Source organism: Felis catus, chromosome E2 (assembly GCF_018350175.1).
Source record: "Felis catus isolate Fca126 chromosome E2, F.catus_Fca126_mat1.0, whole genome shotgun sequence".
NCBI lineage: Eukaryota > Metazoa > Chordata > Mammalia > Carnivora > Felidae > Felis > Felis catus.
The window spans coordinates 37,955,221-37,975,381 of record NC_058382.1 but is presented as its reverse complement, the minus strand read 5'-3'; the positions used below and the strand labels follow the sequence as shown (position 1 = coordinate 37,975,381).

Below are 20,161 nucleotides of genomic sequence, written 5' to 3'. Positions count from 1 at the left end.
ACAGTAATTGTGGTGCTGTTTGTAACTCTGCGGCGACATAAAAATGAGCCATTAATTATTAAAGATGATGAAGACGTACGAGAAAACATCATTCGCTATGATGATGAGGGAGGAGGAGAGGAAGATACAGAGGCTTTTGATATTGCAACTTTACAAAACCCAGATGGAATTAATGGATTTTTACCTCGTAAGGATATTAAACCAGATTTGCAGTTCATGCCAAGGCAAGGGCTTGCTCCTGTTCCGAATGGTGTTGATGTTGATGAATTCATAAATGTGCGGCTACACGAGGCAGATAATGACCCAACTGCCCCGCCATATGACTCCATTCAGATTTATGGCTATGAAGGCCGAGGGTCTGTGGCTGGGTCCCTCAGCTCCCTGGAGTCCAGCACCTCAGACTCAGACCAGAATTTTGACTACCTCAGTGACTGGGGTCCCCGCTTTAAGAGACTGGGAGAACTCTACTCTGTTGGTGAAAGTGACAAAGAAACTTGACAGTGGATTATGAATTAATCAGTGGAACTGAGCATTCTGTAATATTCTAGGGTCACACCCCTTAGATACAACCAATGTGGCTATTTGTTTTAGAGGCAAGTTTAGCACCAATCATCTATAAACTCAACTACATTTCAATGTTGAACCAAAAATTAATAATAAAAAGCATATGTTAGGAGGTTATAAATCTTGTGGAGTGTGAATTAAAGTATGTGGAGTCTCTAGAAGTCTTTGGATATTTGATATTTACTTAGCCACCACAGACAAAGATTGGGATCCTGGCTAATCCTTAGAGAGATGGTTAAAAAGAGGAAAAAATCAAAATTAAAAGGTGCTTTCTTAGAAAAATGGACCTGCAAGAAATGTGCTGCTGATATGTGTCTTCTGCAAGGATTTTTATAAATGCAAATGGTTTTTTCCCCTTCACCAATAAGGATTCCGCCACAAACGATAAAGCAATACTTGGTCTGCTGTACGTTATGACTTTCTGGAGTTTTGGGAGGCCTCCTAGATTATACGGTACGGTGACCGCACATTGTACATAACTGTTGGCCCCACTCATCAGAGACTGAATAGCATCTTTAAATATTGTGTCGAGCCTTAAAATATTCACATGTTCGTAATCCATTCCCGGGTGGGGATTGCCAACTCAGTGGTGGGAGGAGAGAAATCCCATTCAAACAGGCTTGTTTTCTGGAAGCAGGATTACTCGTTCCCTCCACTTCATCTTCTTCCACAAGGACAGAAAGATAAACCGTATCACACAGCGGACTACATATGAGACAGATGGTTTTATTGCTAGCGCGTGAATTTATTTGTTTAATCCTCGAAATAAATATTTTATTGATGTCCATTAATGCTTTTATTTATTAAGGTTGGTAATCTATATAGATTAAGGGACTATATGGAAAAAAAACTAAATTATATCCATTAATAATCCTTTAGATTGTTTTATATAAATATATATATATACACACAATGAATGTTTAATACATGTACATTTTGATGAGATGAGTATGGCAGGCAATATTATCAAAAGGGGAGCCAAGAGTCTCTTTAGAGTAGAAAGTGTTATTGTGGCTGGTGATGGCAGGAGCAGCATTTTCCCAGAGAAACTTTTGGACTGTTTTCTATTTTGTTCATAATCCTAGTATTTGGTGTTTTTACTACAAGCACAAACATCTGAAAGCATATTGATTCATGTGACTATTTAAACTCTAGACTTTTAGATACCTACATAATGCCCTGCCCAGTAAACATGCTTCAAGTTGCCCCCACTGTTTTAAAGCAGGAAGTGGTTTGTACATAATTTTACTGCTTTTGTTTCTAGCACTTCTCTCCCTGATCTTCATGGTGATGCACAGAATGTCGTAGACTCCAAAAAAGGACAGCACTAGAAGATGTGAGCATATTCAATTTGTAACACAATCCTGCCATTTAGGAGTAGAAAATGTATGATAAAAATCAAGTACTACACGCAGATCATTTTAATTTTCTACTTTGCTTTAATGCAATATTGTTTATTTACTTCATGTATTGTATTCAGAGAAACTCCTGTATTGTTTCCTACTTTGTGAAATATATTTTTATAAATACCTTTGTTGTCATCACTTTTTTTCCCCTAATCAGATGAAGATCTGTTAACAGAGACATCAACTCTAATTAGAGTTCTACAATGTTCAACTAAATCATCCCGAGGATCACTTATATTTCTAAGAGTCATTATTATAAAGCAGAGGAAAGAAATAACCTGGCAATGAACGCAAAGCAAAAGGGACATTAAAGGAACATGGTGTACAGAAAGTCTAGTCCAGCTGTGCTTGTTGGGTCCTCCCGGCAGCAGAAGCTGTAATAGAGTTAAGAGTAGAAAGAAAAGAAACAAGAATAAGGAGGGAAAGATTTCAGCTAGGAGTACAGGTCTAAAACCTTTAGAAGGAACGTGATCAGTATGCAGGATTTAGCAAAAAAGATCTAAACCGCAATACAGACCTGACCAACTTCTGCCAAATGGGTTCTGAGTGAAAGACTGCCTGATGAGGGGTCTGTCATTGGGGAAAAAGTAGTTGAGGTCTACTTCCCCTACCATCTCAGTCCCTGGCGTGGGGTTGCCTGGGAAGACCAGGACTTTGGCTAGAAAACTGAAGATATCAAATCCTGGAGACTGCCTCCACTGTGACAGACATAAAATGTTTGAATATTAGAATTTACAACTATCCAGGGACTTAGTTGACTCATTGAGTGTCTGTTGCCTGAGAATAGTTCATGTTTTATGCTCTGGCTACTGGACACTTTTTCTTGAGGTAAAAGTAATGGTCCAGAGTGACTTTATTTTACAGCTTGGCACAGTACCTAAGACAAGTACTTAGTGAATGTAGATTAGTAATAGTAGTTACAAGAGTAACCAGTGGTAATATTCTGACTAAACCAAGGTGAAATCATTACCTTTTTACTTATTTCTTGCATATCAGATACATCTCTAATGTACTTCTCAGTGAAGCCCTTAGATTACTGACATACAAACATGTTTGACGGAAAAACTACATTTTTTTCAGGAATATAAAATCTATATCCTCCAGTCTTGGTAATCCATAGGGTAATATTTATATGGTGGTTTGGGGGGGTAGGATATGGTGTCTATCATACTAGTTCCCTAAATCTTACCTCAAAATTTATTTTGACCAGGAAGGGAGAATGAAAGTATTTTAACCTCTTGGTGATTTACTTTGCCACCACCATACTAGCATTTTGTGCTTTCAACGTCCATTTAAAGTTTTATAATATAGAATGAAGTAATTAACACCATGTTCAATGGTACTTTTAGGGTACCCTGAATCTACATAAAGATCCTAGAAACACCCGCCCCCTGCACTCAGCTTAAGTACTTTGTATTTTAGCAAGAGACTTGTTAGGACTTCCTCAACCAAGACAGGTTGATGGGGTTCCCAACCTTTTTCAGACTTTGAGTACTCCATGCTCAACTCTTTAAATAATACATTTTTTGAATTTTATCAGAATGAGTATTTTTACTTCTGCATTGTTTTCTGTTGCAGTAATACATATGTCTTACATATACATGTGTGGTTAGTTTTCAAATAAAATGCTGATTCAGTTCACAGGCATTTTAATGTGACTGTAGGTTTTTATTGTGTCCTAAGCATTAGTTGTTTTCCATTCTTAAAACTCATTCCTGCACAAGGTTTCTCTGCCTAACAGCAAATGACTAATAAGTGGGAGTCAGGTGAGACAAAATTATTTCCCTCTGCCCACCTCACAATTCAAGTTCCTGTCTGGGAAAACTGATACATTCTTGGGTGACTGGACACCACCTGGAAACAGTTCAGCCTCAACCCTGTCTACTATTTCAGCAAATCATATTACAAAAATGTCTCTTAAACATCCATGCATGGTTACCACAGAGTATTCAGAACACAACCTTCCAATAATATTTTATGATACAGTTATAAGATTAAGAATAGTTTATAATAGGATGATTAAAATATGCTAGCGATTATATGCAAGTATTAACATTGCCGCACAGAATTGTGATTTCTGAAATACAAACTTGACAGTGAAAATGCTTTGGGAAAATGTGTGGGTGTTTGTATGTATGGAAAATAAAACTTGGATCTAGGGGCATCACCAGTGAAAGCAGGATGCTTAAAAAGAGTCACATGTGTTTTGGGAGAGTTTCCTTAATCAGATGCTTAAAGTGAGACAAGTCTCTGCATGAGATGTGGAAACCACCTAGGAGCAGCCAAATTCCATACTGAGACTCTTCTGGGCTGTGCTGTATTTTGGAGAAGAAAAAGCGGGTGCTGGGAGCTAAGTAACCAATTACTCTTTATAGCCACATAAGGACCAGGGGCAAGTAGGCCCTTCCAACAAGTTATATTATGCGATCACTGGCTTTGCAGGGAATCTCACGAATATATAACATTCTGATTGCCTTTTTGATTGAAAGTTCCATCTGAGATCAGGACAGTACAACCAGTAATAAGATTTCAAAAAATCCCATCACTGGCACTGTTGGAAAGGCTGAGCATGACTGAAATCACATCATTGTCAGTCAAAAAGATAAGGTAACAGTGGGCATCACTATAAAAGCTATATAAATGCACAATTTAAACATGAATATCAACATGGAAAAACTATATATATATGTATACATATATATGTATATACATATGTATGCATGTATACATATACATATACATGTATACATATACATGTATACATATATACATACATACACACACATATATACACATATACATATATATACACACACATACATATATATATGCCCACATACATAGATATATACACATATGCCAAATTAAGTTATTGGGGTTAATCTTATATTTATAATTTTCATCCCATAATCCTATGCTACTAAAACCCCGGAAGAGTAGCTCCTTGTTTTTCTGAAACTAACTTTGAATTGGAAAGAAATTGGATTGAAGATAAACAGTTTTAAATGCAGGTTTTTGTTTGAGAACAAAATAATGGTTCATAATACCTGGGACGAGAAGGAAATACATCACATTGTATTTGAGAGGTTTTATATTATTGTGTTTTTGTGGAGAAAATAATTGTGGAATGTATTCTGCAGGTAATAGTTTTCAATATATTTTTATTTTCCCCATTCCAGTACTATTTTATTTGCTATACAAAGTTTTTTTGCAGAGTAACTCAGTTGGCCAGTGTTAAACATATTGTTGCCACTGTGGTCATTGCCCTCTTGATGACTGTAGAAGACAGAAATGCTGTCATTAAAGTAGATGTTTATTTGTATTATTTTCTTCTTAGTCAACACACATTTATGTATTCCATGGTATATTATTTTGTTTTTTATTTACATGATACACTCTTTAGAGTAAAGATATTCTAGTCCTAGTATTTCTGACCCAATCCTAGTATTAATGGGTCCATGCAACTTAAAATCCCCCTGACTGGATGGACTATCTTCAAGGAAAGAATGTGTTTCCTACATGTATTGAGCATCAATCATCTCAGGAAATAGGCTATATATTTGATAAAGAAAGATTAAATGAGATGGCATCTCTAAACTAATTCCCTTATTTATAAAGTAGAACTAATTAATCGCATCTAACCTAATTGTTGAGACATTCTTTCTCTATCATCTTGAAATAGTACTTTGAGTCTAGGTTTAAACTTAGGTTGGTCTGACATTAAAGCCCATAACTTTCAATTAAACAAAACTCTGTAATTATAATGGAAAGCTTATAATGATAAGAAATAGAATCTAAGTTATGAACAGTGATATGGAAGAACTGAGGAAAAACTAAGTGACTCTAAGTGGGAACACTCAGGAAGTCTTCATGGAGAAGTTTTCAAAAAAGACGGGAATGAAAGAATTGGCAGAACAGAAATCACAGCTTTTCAAACACCCAAAAATAAGAGGGGGGACATTATAAAAAGATCACACTTGGGGCACCTGGGTGGCTCAGTCGGTTAAGCGTCTGACTTCACCCGGGTCATGATGTCGCGGTCCGTGAGTTCGAGCCCCGCATCAGGCTCTGGGCTGATGGCTCAGAGCCTGGAGCCTGTTTCCGATTCTGTGTCTCCCTCTTTCCATGCCCTTCCACCATTCATGCTCTGTCTCTCTCTGTCTCAAAAATAAATAAACGTTAAAAAAAAATTAAAAAAAAAAAAAGATCACACTTACAGATTAATTACAACTTTTTGGACCTTCAGAAAGATCCAAAACATTGGTGCTCATAGGACACTTTAGGTTTACCTAAATTGTAGCATGTTTGGTGGATGAGAAAAATGAGGTTCAGAGATGTCTTTGGGAATTTTTTGGAGTTACATTAATCATCTAAGAAGTAAGAGAGACCAGAATTGAACTCTGGTCTTCTAATTCATTACCAGGATTGTGAAGTTGTGTTTTTGTGTATATACATACCTCCCCCCCCCACCCCCTGCACACACTTTATGTCAGTTTCATCTAGATCACAAGGCTAATAGGCATTTGCTGGAAGAATCAATGTCTGGGGCATTCCTCTTCCAGCTTGAGTTACCTGTCATCATCTGACATACATCCTGAGTTTAAGCACCATCTCTTGCAGGTACGATTATTAATAGCTAACAGCTATCTATTACTATGCACAAATGAGAGAAGGAGAATTGTTAGAAGGAATAGCACAGGAAACTGCCTGAGAAGAAAAACTGTAGAAAACAAAGGCTTCAATTAACCTAGAGACCAAATAAAAGGAAATGAGAAATCACTGAAGGTAAATTTTAATTGCTTTGGATCCCCTCTGTGTAGGCAAAGATATCCAGGGCCATCCTATGACTCTTCACAAATATGAACTAGATTCTAACAATTATGTTCCAAGTGAATACGAAGATTTAGGAGTCATTGGAATAATTCTCTTTTCCTAATATATGCATTCCTAACTACAACTTTACTTAATGTTTTTCTATTTTTCTCCCTTAATTCAACTTCTAAATTTTGAGAGCAATTCCGTATTTATGAAGTCTAATTTTTGCAAAAGTGAATGGATTATCTAGGCTCAAGGAGAGAGCTATAATCATACTGCAAATAAACTTTAAAAAAAAGATACTTTTCTAAATTTTTCTAAATTTATTTTCTACAAAATATGTGATATGATAAGAAAACTCTTGTCTTATCTTTCCAAGACATAGGGTCTAATTGGATAAATTATAGAAGCAAATAAGTGATAAAACATTAGATTTCGCTCTGCTATGGAAAAGGGGAACAGACAGTTTTATGAAAAGACAGAAAATTAATAACCTAACCCTGCCAAGGCACAGTATTCTGCTAGAAACTGTGTTATAGTGAATCTCAGAGAGAGTGAGTATCAATAAGTAGTGTCTGCTGGGGCAGAATCTCTCTCAACGGACTTTACAGTTAGTGCTTTTTACCATATGAAATCTCCACGTGACAAAATTTCCAATACCCCTACTTATTTCATAAGTATTTGCTTAGGATTTCCCAGAAATCTGGGTGCTGGGAATATAGCACTCAACAGGACAGGGAGGTCTATTTCTTCACAGACTTGGTGGTATAAGAGAAATATAAATAGAAATAAAAAAGACAGAGATGATGATGATATGAAAGAACATAACATGGACAGGAAATTAAATGTTTTACATGGAGTGGACAGGGTCGTCTTTGAGTTGTCATGTGGAGTTGCCAGGATAAGAGCAAAGGAAAAGTTCATGTCCATCGTTGTGCTGTTCTAAACCATATACAAGAAATAACACATACAAGAAACGAACATGAGGCATAGACCACAGTGGATCAGGGTGGAGGTGGCACAATGTGCTGTGGAAAAGTAGTCAGAGACCACGTTATACAAGTCCTTGTCAACCAGGGCAAGTAGCTCAGATTTACTTCATGTCTGCTGGAAGAGGAGGTGAGTGAAAGTGTCACTCACTTTCACAAGCAAAGGGATGACATATTCTGGTTTGTATATTTAAAAAGATCCCTCTGGTTCTCGAATGGAAAGGGATTTTAGGAGACAATGATGAAAGCAGGAAACCCAGAGAGGAGATTGCCACAGTAGACCAAGCAAGAACTTATTTTGGTTTTGATTACTGAGGTGGTATTAGAAATGGAAGAAATAGATAGTCCAGATATATTCTGGATATAAAACTGGCAGTATTGGCAACTTCACTGGATGTGTAAGATGAAGGAAAGATGGATTTAAGGGTGACCTCTAGAATTTCTGACTTGAATAACTATGTGATTAGTGGGACCATTTATAGGGATTGCGTTGACTGGAGAGGGTCTGGTTATCAAAAGCAGACATCCGGACTCCTCTAATGATCCACAATAGAAGGGATAACAGAAACTAGAGTCACTTAGAATTTCCTTGATGGTGTGTATAAATGACTTCTAGAAAATTTTATTGCATTTTGATTCTCCTATATATGAATACCTGAATCAATAAAGGTCACAAGTGACATGAATCAGCCTCGGGCAGAAAAAAATCCAGCCACACTGATTATTTTTTTTTAATCTTTCTAGAAATAGGAAAAATAAACACTTGATATTAGTGAGTTTATTCTTGGCTGGAGTAAGATGGATTCACCTATGTTTCTTTTCTTTTTTTAATGTTTTTTTTATTTTGAGAGAGAGAGCATGATCAGGGGAGGAGCAGAGAGAGAGGAGGACAGAGGACCTGAAGCAGGCTCTGTGCTGACAGCAGTGAGACTGGTGAGGGGCTCAAACTCACGAAACATGAAATCATGACCATGAGATCATGACCTGAGCTTCTGACACCCAATGGGCTGAGCCACCCAGAAGCCGCCAGATGCGTTTCTTAATGGAAGTGAGGAGGGACAGTTTGAAATATTTATCTATAATTATCTTAAAATGGGGGTAGTAGCATTTGTAACTTTATATATAAACATAGTATGTTATCCAGAAAGCATTCCTGAAGTATGTCCTTTCTCTTTGGACTAAAGGCTAATTCTCAAGGGAAGAAGCAGTTTGGTCTTTGTGGTTTAGTGAGATATATATATATATATATATATATATATATATATATATATATATAGCAGGATATATCAGGATATATATCAGGAAAATAACACACTCAAGTCTTGTTTATTGCCATTTATTGATAAAGTTCATCTGGTTATCTGTAAGCTGAGGAGCTTGGCTTTTAAGAAATGCTGGGTGCATGGAATTAAAGTGGGATCAGTCTGGAGGGAAACATCTTATACAAAATAAACATAAGAAATTCCTACACAAGAAAACAAATTTAAAAGGATGTTTCTTCCTTGTTATCCCCTTATTATGTTATAAGCCCTATACCAGATGTCATGGGAGTTGGTCAAAGGTGGTAAGATTTAGTCCCTCCTTGAGAATTTCTAGTCTTCTGTGTTAACATGACACATTAAAAAAAATCATAGCATTGTGTTTTGACATATAGGTTTTTGCACTTTCAAACTGCTTTAAGAATACGGAGTGAAAATAAATAATGCTTTGTGACTTTAGGAAAATAAAGGTACAAAAATATTTACTGAACTATGCCATACAGAAAAAGTTATTTGGGTTAGTGAATATGGTGAGAGATGGGACAAATAGGCACAGGTAATATCACAAGTCAAAAGCAAGAGCCTAGAGAAGATAGAGTGCATCTTTAAAGTTGGCAGAGATAAACCAAGAACTAAAAATTACAGATCTATTTATTTTCCCTATAGAAACATCAGTAGAATTTAATAGTATTAGTAAGTAATGCCTCTTACTTTAATGTGGTGTATCCCAAGAATTTCCTCCCAGGAATGTAATTTAGTGTTATTTGGCTGTCAAAGACAGAAATATCACTTAAGATTTCAATAGATGAATAAAAAAGTCTCAGAGTTCATGACCTGTTTAGTATTAAAAGAAAAAAAAAAACAAAAAAGAGAAACTAATAAGCACAGATTCTTATTAAGTTGATAAATGGTAATCTATCTAAATTCGTAGCAATTGAAATATTTAATAAAGAATTTAAAAGGTATATTCCCTTAATAGGAAAATAAGAAAAGAATGGCTGTCCTCACTGCTATGGTTCAATATCATATTGGAAGGGCTGGCTACCACCATTACACAAGGAAAAGCAAAAATAGATCCCAAGATTTAAGATTTATGGGGCAGGGACGCCTGGGTGGCTTAGGCAGCTGAGGATCTGACTCGATTTTAGCTCAGGACATCATCCCAGGATCATAGGATCAGGCTCCCCATTGGGCTCTGGGCTGAACATGGAGCCTGCTTGAGACTCTCACTCTGTATGCCCCTTTGCACCTCTCCCACTTGGAGTCTCTCTCTCTCTCTCTCTTTCTCTCTCAGGTTAAAAAAAATTTTTAATTAGAAATTAAAAAAAAAATTTTAGGTGGGGGGGGGCAGGGGGCGGGGGTGGCACCTGGCTGGCTCAGTCAGAAGAGCACGTGACTCTTGATCTCAGGGTTGTAAATTCAAGCCTCATGTTTGGTATAGAGATAACTTAAAAAAATAAAATAAAATCTTGAAAAAACAAAAGATTTTTGGGGAAAAGAAAAAAAGTGTCAATATTTGCAGATGGCATTGCCATAAACATAAAAATTTTAACAGAATAAGCAAACTGTTAATGCTAAGCAGAGATTTGGAGTGTCTCAGTCAGCTCAGCAGCCAGCTCTTGATTTCGGCTCAGGTCGTGATCTCCTGGTTCATGAGTTCTAGCCTCTCATGGGGCTCCATGCTGTCAGCATGGAGCCTGCTTGGGATTCTCTCTATCCCTTTCTCTCTCTGCCTCTCCCTCTTGCATGAGCTTGTGTTCTCTCTCTCTCTCTCTCTCTCTCTCTCCCTCCCTCCCTCCCTCCCTCCCTCAAAATACATAAATAAACTTTAAAAAACACTAAGCAGAGAGTTTATCAGTATAACTAAATCTATGACAAAAACCTAAAATGTTAAAGATGCCAATTATTCTAAAAATCTATAATTTCTCTTCCATTGAGATCAAAATTAGAACAGAATTTTGATACCAATTCAACATCTTTTCTTTTTCAAATTTGATTTAGTATTTACTGAGCTCCATTCTTTAATATAAAATAATTATAGTAACACTAGTGTATTCCTCACACTGCCAGATAAGGACTTGCTACGAAGCTGTAAAAATAAAAATAAAACAAGAAAGCAATAAAAAGCAAAAACGAACAAACAAAAAAACAAAAAACAATGGCATCCCTGCTTCAGGTGAATAAGCATATTCAAGTACACTAGCCAATAATCAAACGTAGTATGACAAAACATGCAAATACAGAAACAGTAAGCTATTATTATAAATAGTAAGCTATTAATGTAAACTCAGAAGGTCTAAAAAGGTAGATACAGCCAAATGTTGGTGAAAATATTAAAAGTGAGAAGATTCATAGACTGCATCTATCTTGTGATCCAGCGATGACATACGAAGATAAGTCAATATGCCTGATATTATTTATTATGTTTTTATGTTTTTCTAACTAAGATGCCAGAGACACTGTACTCATCGACAAAAGGAGAATGAATATTAATTATGACTACTTAATAAATTCTAAGGGCAACTATGGGGCTTTTAGAAGTAATAAAATGAATGCACATGAGCCAACATACATCCGCTTTGAAACAACGTCAAGGGTAAAAACAAAATATAAAATGAACTTTCTGGTAAAATAACATCTGTATTAACTGAAAATGCAGTCACACAAATATACGTTTTACAAAGGCTAGTTATTATCATTGCATTATGTGAGAAGACAGAATGGCCCAACAACTTTTACTTAAGGTTCATAGAAGTAAATGAATACATAAATAAAAATAAAAATTAAACAAATATAAACGTGTTTAAGGAAAATAATAAACAACCTATGTCTTGGATTTAGGGTCAGGTGGAGGAGAGGGAGCATTACAAAGAGGATAAGTTGTGGTCTGTTTATGAAAGTTCATACATGCTAAAGAGTCTAGACCAACATGGAAGGTCCCATCTATGTAATTTGTTATACAGAACACAAGCCCATAGGATTTTAATAAATATTCTGACTAAAAGGCAGGTTTTCAAATATATTTCATATTTGGTGAAATGCCCAGACTACCTAATCCCCCCCTAAAAAGTCTCCATCCACATTTAAAAAAGACCCTTAGAAATCCTACTGCAATGAAAACTTCTTAATTTGTTTACCTGAGGATTTCTCAAATGTAATTATATATATATATATATATATATATATATATATATATATATATATATATTTTTTTTTTTTTACTGAAACACCAACTTCATCTTTCCAGATATATGCATGTGGTATAACAGAATATGAGCATTATTACTGAAATCAAAAGACAAACAGGATTTTTAAAAAGTGGAAGGATATGGTCAAATCTAATTTTAAAAATCAAACCATTTAAATTTTATTCGGTATATATTAGCCAATCAAGTTTCAAACTTAAATGTTTAGTAATTATTTTTATGTTCTCACTGAGATCATTATGAGATCATTATACAGTGATCTTTCTGTCTTCTGAGCTCCTCCTATTCTTCATTTTTTATACTAATTTTTATAAGTTTATTTTTAATTTACATCCAACTTAGCATGCAATGCAAAAAATGACTTGAGCAGTACAATCCAGTGATTAATCCCCTACATATAACACCCAATACTCATCCTGGCAAGTGTCTTCCTTAATGCCCCTTGTCCATTTAGCCCATAATCCCACCCATAAAACTTCCAGCAACCCCTATTTTGTTCTCCATATTTAAGAGTCTCTTATGTTTTGACCCCCTCCCTGTTTTTATATTATTTTCCTGCCCTTCCCTTATGTTCATCTGTTTTGTATCTTATATTCCACATATAAGTGAAATCATATATTTGTCTTTCTCTGACTGAGTTCGCTTACCATAATGCACTCTAGTTCCATGCACATAGTTGCAAAAGACAAGTTTTCATTCTTTTTGACTGCTGAGTAATACTCCATTGTATATATATATATCACATCTTCTTTATCCATTCATCTGTTGAAAGACATTTGGGACCTTTCCATACTTTGAATATTGTTAATAGTGCTACTGTAAACATTGGGATTCATGTGCCCCTTTGAAACAGCACACCTGTATCCTTTGGATAATGCTGAGTAGTGCAATTCCTGGGTCATAGGGTAGTTGAATTTTTAATTTTTTTGAGGAGCTTCCATACTGTTTTCCAGAGTAGCTGCATCAGTTTGCTGTCCCACCAGCACTGCAAAAGGGTGCCTCTTTCTCTGCACCCTCACCAACATCTGTCATTGCCTGTATTGTTAATTTTAGTCATTCTGACTGGTGTGAGGCAGTATCTCACTGTGGTTTTGATTTGTATTTCCCTGATGATGAGTGATGTTGAGCATTTTTTCATGTGTCTGTTAGCCATCTGGGTGTCTTCTTTGAAAAAATGTCTATTCCTGTCTTTTGCCCATTTCTTCACTGGGTGATATGTTTTTTTTGGGTGTTGAGTTCGTTAAGTTTTTTCTAGATTTTGGATTCTAATCCTTTATCTTATATGTCATTTGCAAATATCTTCTCCCATTCTGTTGGTTGCCTTTTAGTTTTGCTGATTGTTTCCTTCACCATGCAGAAGCATTTTATCTTCACGAAGTCCCAATAGTTCAGTTTTGCTTTTGTTTCCCTTGCCTCCAGGAACGTGTTGAGTAAGAAGTTGCTATAGTTGAGGCCAAACTGTTTTTGTCTGCTTTCTCCTCTAGGATTTTGATGGCTTCCTGTCTTACATTTCATTATGTTAGGTTTTTCATCCATTTTGAGTTTACTTTTGTGTATGGTGTAAGAAAGTGGTCTAGATTCATTCTTCTGCATGTCGCTGCCCAATTTTCCCAACACCATTTGCTGAAGAGACTGTCTTTATTTTGGATATTCTTTCCTGCTCTGTCAAAGATTAGTTGGTCATACACTTGTGGGTCCATTTCAGGGTTCTCTATTCTGTTCCATTGATCTAAGTGTCTGTTTTTGTGCTAGTACCATACTGTCTTGATGATTACAGCTTTGTAATACAGCTTGAAGTCCAGAATTCTGATGCCTTTGCTTTGCTTTGGTTTTATTTTTCAGGATTGCTTTGGCTATTCAGGGTCTTTTCTGGTTCCATACAAATTTTAGGATTGTTTGTTCTAGTTCTGTGAAGAATGCTGATGTTATTTCTATAGAGAGTGCACCGATTATGTAGATAGCTTTGGGTAGTATTGACATTTTAACAATATTTCTTCTTCAAATACATGAGCATAGAATATTTTTCCTTTTATTTGTGTTTTCTTGAATTTCTTTCATAAGCTTTGTATAGTTTTCAGTGTATAGATTTTTCACCTCTTTGGTTAGGTTTATTCCTAGGTATTTTATGGTTTTTGGTGCAATTGTAAATAGGATCAATTCCTTGATTTCTCTTTCAGCTGCTTCATTATTGGTATATAGAAATGCAACTGCTTTCTGTGCATTGATTTTACATCCTGCAACTTTGCTGAATTCATGGATCAGTTCTAGCAGTTTTCTGGTGGAATCTATATGTGGGTTTCACATATAGAATATCATGTCATCTGTGGAGAGTGAAAATTTGACCTCCTCCTGGCTGATTTGGATGCCTTTTATTTGTGTTGTCTGATTGCTGAGGCTAGGACTTCAAATACTGTGTTGAATAACAGTGGTGAGAGTGGACATCCCTGTCATGTTCCTGAACTTAGGGGAAAAGCTCTCAGTTTTCCCCCATTCCTTTCATATATGGCTTTTATAATCTTGAGGTATAATCCTTCTATCCCTACTTTTTGAGGGTTTTTATCAAGAAAGATGCTGTATTTTGTCAAATGCTTTCTCTGAATCTATTGAAAGGATCATGTGAGTCTTGCCCTCGCTTTTATTAATATGATGTATCAGATTGATTGCTTTGTGGATATTGAACCAGCCCTGCATCCAGGTATAAATACCACTTGATCGTGATGAATAATTTTTTTAATGTACTGTTGGATCCAGTTGGCTGGCATCTTGTTGAGAATTTTTGCACCCATGTTCATCAGGGAAATTGGCCTATAGTTCTCCTTTTTCATGGGGTCTTTGTCTAGTTTTGGAATGAAAATAATGCTGCCCTCATGTAATGGGTTTGGATGTTTTCCTTCCACTTGTATTTCTGGAACAGCTTCAAAGGAATAAATGTTAACTCTTCCTTAAATGTTTGGTAGAATTCCCCTGGAAAGCCATCTGGCCCTGGACTCTTGTATTTTGGGATATTTTTTTATTACTAATTCAACTTCTTTACCTGTGATGGGTCTGTTCAAATTTTCTATTTCTTCCTGTTTCAGTTTTGGTAGTTTATATGTCTCTAGGAATTTGTCCATTTCTTCCAGACTGCCGAGTTGACATATAATTGCCCATAATATTCTCTTATTATTGTAGTTTTGCAGTGTTGGTTGTGATCTTTAATCTTTGATTCTTTTTACATTTATTTATTTATTTATTTATTTATTTATTTATTTATTTAATTTCTGGGACAGAGAGAGACAGAGCATGAACAGGGAGGGGCAGAGAGAGAGGGAGACACAGAATCGGAAACAGGCTCCAGGCTCTGAGCCATCAGCCCAGAGCCTGACGCGGGGCTCGAACTCACAGACCGCGAGATCGTGACCTGACTGAAGTCAGACGCTTAACCGACTGTGCCACCCAGGCGCCCCTACTTTTAATTTTTTAAATGTTTATTCATTTTAGAGAGACAGAACATGAGTGGGGGAGGAGCCGAGAGAGGGGGAGACAAAATTTGAAGCAGGCTCCAGGCTCTGAGCTGTCAGCACAGAATCCAGTGTGGGGCTTGAACCCATGAACCACAAGATCATGACCTGAGATGAAGTCTAATGCTTAACTGACTGAACCAACCAGGCGCTTCTTTCATTCTTGATTTCATTTATTTGGGTCCTTTCCTTTTTATTTTTGATCAAACTGGCTACAGGTTTATCAATTTTGTTAATTCTTTCAAAGAACCAGCTCCTGGTTTCACTGATTTGTTCTGATTTTTTTTTCTGATAGTATTGATTTCTGCTCTAATATGTATTATTTCCCGTCTTCTGCTGGTTTGTTTTTAATTTGCTGTTTTGTTCATTTTTTTAGCTCTTTAAACTGTATCATTAGGTTATATATCTGAGACCTTCCTTCTTTACGAAAGCCTGGATTGTTATATATTTGCCTCTCATGACCACCTTTGCTGCATCCCAGAGATTTGGGGCTGTGGTGTTATCATTTTCATTGGCTTCCATGTACTTCTTAATTTCCTTTCTAATATCTTGGTTAACCCATTCTTTCGTTAGTAGGATGCTTTTTAATCTCCAGGTATTCATTATCTTTCCAAATGTTTTCTTCTGGTTTTCTTGTGGACTTCTATGATTCAGATATTATTCTTTTTAGTGAGTGACTGAGCTATCTGATTCTTATATTGTGCACTTTTTTCCTTAGTTTCTCTCTTTTTTTCTGCTTTATTATTCTCCATAATTTTTTCTTCTATATTGCTGATTCACTGCTCTTCTTCATGCATCCTTGCCGCTGTGGCATCCATTTGATATAGCATCTCAGTTATCATGTTTTTAATTTCATCCTGACTAGATTTTACTTCTTTTATCTCCACAGAAAGGGATTCTATGGTTTTTTCTACCCCAGCTAACATTGGTATTATCATGATTCCAATTTTTATTTCAGACATCTAGCTTATATCTGTTTTAAGTCTGTGGCTGTCATTTATTCCCATTCTTTCATTTGGGGTGAATTCCTTCATTTCATCATTTTGGAGGATGAAACAAAATTTATAAAATAAAAATTAAAAAATTAAAAACAACACAAAAAATCAAATAAATACATCAATATCCTAGGTATGTTTTGGTCTGGCTGTTGAAAGAGAAAAAAAGGGAAAGATAAGAAAAGAAAAAAGAAAACATTTTAAAAATTTAAAATAAATGTATATAATAAAATAGAATGAAATTATATAAAGTAAAATAAAATAAAAAAGATTACCAAAATAAAAATATACTAATTTTTTTAATTTATAAAAATGGAAAATAAAAATAATTTTTCTCTTTCTGTATCCAAGAATAAGAAGATAAAAGAAAAAAAAAAGAATAGCTGGACCAGAGAATAGAATGAAATCTGAGTGAAATTACATTCAGTTTCCCCTAGAAGTCAAATTACGAAGCACTTTTTAGTCCATACACTAAGCAGGTGGAGAGACTTGCGGTGTTCCTCTAGGGCTTGGTTGGAACATGTGGACAGCACTTGGTGTAAAACTCATTCTCCACTAGCTGTTGCTGCTTAGCTTACTGGGGTGGAGCAGTTTGACACATGTACATGTGTATGTGCATACGTGGGAGAGGTGAAAATGGTGTCACCCAGCTTCCCAGTCTCTAGCACCAGAACTCTGTTCTCTCACCAACCGGCAATCAAGCACCCCTCCTTTGTCTCAGACTTCCATCCACTCCCCGCTTCTACATTGTTTGCATCCAAACCATCAGCCTTCTAGGTGATATCTCCCTCCTGAATTTTATTTCAGATGGGGCTGTGTTTCCAAACCCCTCACTTCTGAGCACCCTGCAGCTTGGACCCTCTTTGACCCTCTGGGGGAAGGTCTCCATGAGCAATGGCCTGGTGCTGGCTTACCCCTGGGAATGTTCCTGCAATTGCACTGCTGCAGAGGCTCAGAAATTGTGACCTAGTGCCAGCTTGCCTGAGATACAGTTTGTGCAATCGTGTGGCACCAGAGGTTCAGGGATTATGACAAATCACAACACAACTAGCACTAGGTTTCACCGCACCCTGGTGTCTTTGTTCCAATACCAGCAAACATGGCTGTTCTGTGGGGTTTGCTGGGACCTTTGCCTGTGGGGAAGCCATATGGCCACTACCAAATGCCCTCCTATCAGGGGAACCACTTCTCCCCATTTGGCCCACTGACTCCTGAAACCCCACGGTCTGCTCCTGGGGATTCACCCTTCCCACCAGAACATTGCCAGGTATTGAGTTGTGCAATTTACAGCTCTGTACTCTCCTGTTCATAGAATCCTAACGTTACTGAAACCCTCTCCTTTCTCCTTTCTCCCTTTCTTGTTCAGTCACTTGTGGGAAAAAGTGGGTTTCCACTCTTTCTCTTTCTCTCCAGCTACTTTTGGGGGGAGTGCTTTTCCTATACTCTTCCCTCTTTCTCTGTCCTCTCTCTCCAAAAACAGCTCCCTATCCTCCTCAACTTCTTTCTCCTCCAGTTCACCTCTTTGTGCCATGTACCTGCCAAATTCTATTGCTCAAGTTATGCAGCTTGTTATGTTAATCCTCAGATAAATTTTCTAGGTGTGCAAAATGGTTTGGTGCTGATCTAGCTGCATTTCAGGAATGAGAGAAGCAGAGGACTTCCATGCTGCTCCACCATCCCTGCCCCTCTTCCTGGTAAAACCTAATTTAATCCATTTCCTCTTGATGGAAATGTATTAAGGTTACTATCTCCTATTTATTGAACATCTATACTGCACACAGCTCTTTGATGAGTGTCATCAGAAGTAAAACAATGGAAAAAATTATAGACCTTATTCACACAGAGCTAAGTGAACAGATAAATTTACCACATGAAGATAATTAGGTGATGCGACCTACTGTATAGGACAGTATCTAAGGAAGTGATAAAATGTGGGGAAGCTGTCAAGTAAATTGACATTCAGGAAAGGAAAAGCTCAAGGAAGGTCATAATGGCCAAAGAAAGCCACGTGCAAGAATTTAAACTTGTTTTAGGCTTCCTTCCCTATTTAGGAGAGAGGGATTATGAAGCAATTATCTTCCATATGGTTTATTGCAATATCCTACCAAATAGTTTCTTCATCTCTAACCTTCTCCCTTATCTTTCTTTTTTTTTTGTTTGTGTTTTTTTTTTTGTTTGTTTATTTTTGAGAGAGAGAGAGAGAGTGTGAGTAGGGCAGGGGCAGACAGAGAGAGTGAAGGAGGGCAGAGGATATCAAGTGGGCTCTGTGCTGACAGCAGAGAGCCTGATGTGGGGCTTGAACCCATGAACCATGATATCATGACCTGAGCCAAAGTTGGACACTTAACCAAGTGAACTACCCAGGTGCCCAAACTTCTCCCTCTTCAATCTTTAAAAATTTCTATTATCAGGTGCCCATGTGGCGCAATTAGTTAAGTGTCCAACCCTTGATTTTGGCTTCAGTGCAGAGACTGCTTGGAATTCTCTCTCTCCCTCTCTATGTCCCTCCCTAACTTGTGGTTTCCTGGCTAATAAGTAAGTAAGTAACTAAGTAAATAAATAAATAAATAAATAAGTAAATAAGTAAGTAAGTAAGTAAATAAATAAATAAATAAATAAATAAATAAAATAAACTTTAAAAAATTATATTATTGAATAAACTTCCTGAAACTTCATATTTAACTACCCATTATTCTATCACTAACTTAAAATGGCTCTCTAATCATTCTTTAAAAAAAATTGGGGGCAGATTTCAATATACATTTGCACAGCTTATTATACATCATATCCTAGTAGAACTGAGTTTCTGAGTGAAAGAAACTTTAAGACTGGTGGAGAAGGCTATAGTGGAAAAAAAGAGGATTTATTACATTAAAAGATGACCTCCATACCCACAAAATCCATCCAAGTTACTCATTTAAAGTCTTCTCACTTTGCTTTGTCAGGATAGGATTTTCCCTCTTAATTGTTTTTGCTAAAATTAATCTGAAATGTTCTTCCCACTGACACTCAACTATACATATTACATTTATCTTCCAGGCTCCACTTTCAGTCGTGGGTATGTCATCACAAGATCAGATATGAACAGCTAGGCAGAAGAGTATAGCTAGGCAGAAGTTCTAGTAAAAATGAAAAGGATACAGAGTACATTATTTTGTTAGAGAGGAAGGAAGGAAGGAAGGAAGGAAGGAAGGAAGGAAGGAAGGAAGAAAGAAAGAAAGAAAGAAAGAAAGAAAGAAAGAAAGAAATCCTTGAAGGCTCAAATGTTGGAAATGAAAAATATTTAAACCAGTTCAACATCTACATAGTTTTTGATGAAAATAGTTATTTAGGGGTGGGTGATGGGTCTAATAGAGTAGTAACCAAACTGAAGGTAGGCACTCCTTCATATTAATTGAACATAGAAATGATTGAATACTTTGGGGTA

The 20,161-nt window shown here is 36.5% G+C and overlaps 1 protein-coding gene across 8 annotated transcripts in view; it reads left to right on the top strand.

Moving 5' to 3' along the window:
- Positions 1-2,093, top strand: part of CDH8 (cadherin 8) — a 362,718-nt gene extending 360,625 nt beyond the window's left edge. For all 8 annotated transcript variants that reach the window (XM_023244993.2, XM_019819837.3, XM_023244991.2 and 5 more), the window contains one exon: positions 5-2,093. In XM_023244993.2, coding sequence (XP_023100761.1) covers positions 5-498 — 494 coding nt within the window. In that variant the 3' untranslated portion in view covers positions 499-2,093. The remainder of the gene's footprint in view (positions 1-4) is intronic.
- The last annotated feature ends 18,068 nt before the right edge of the window (positions 2,094-20,161 follow it).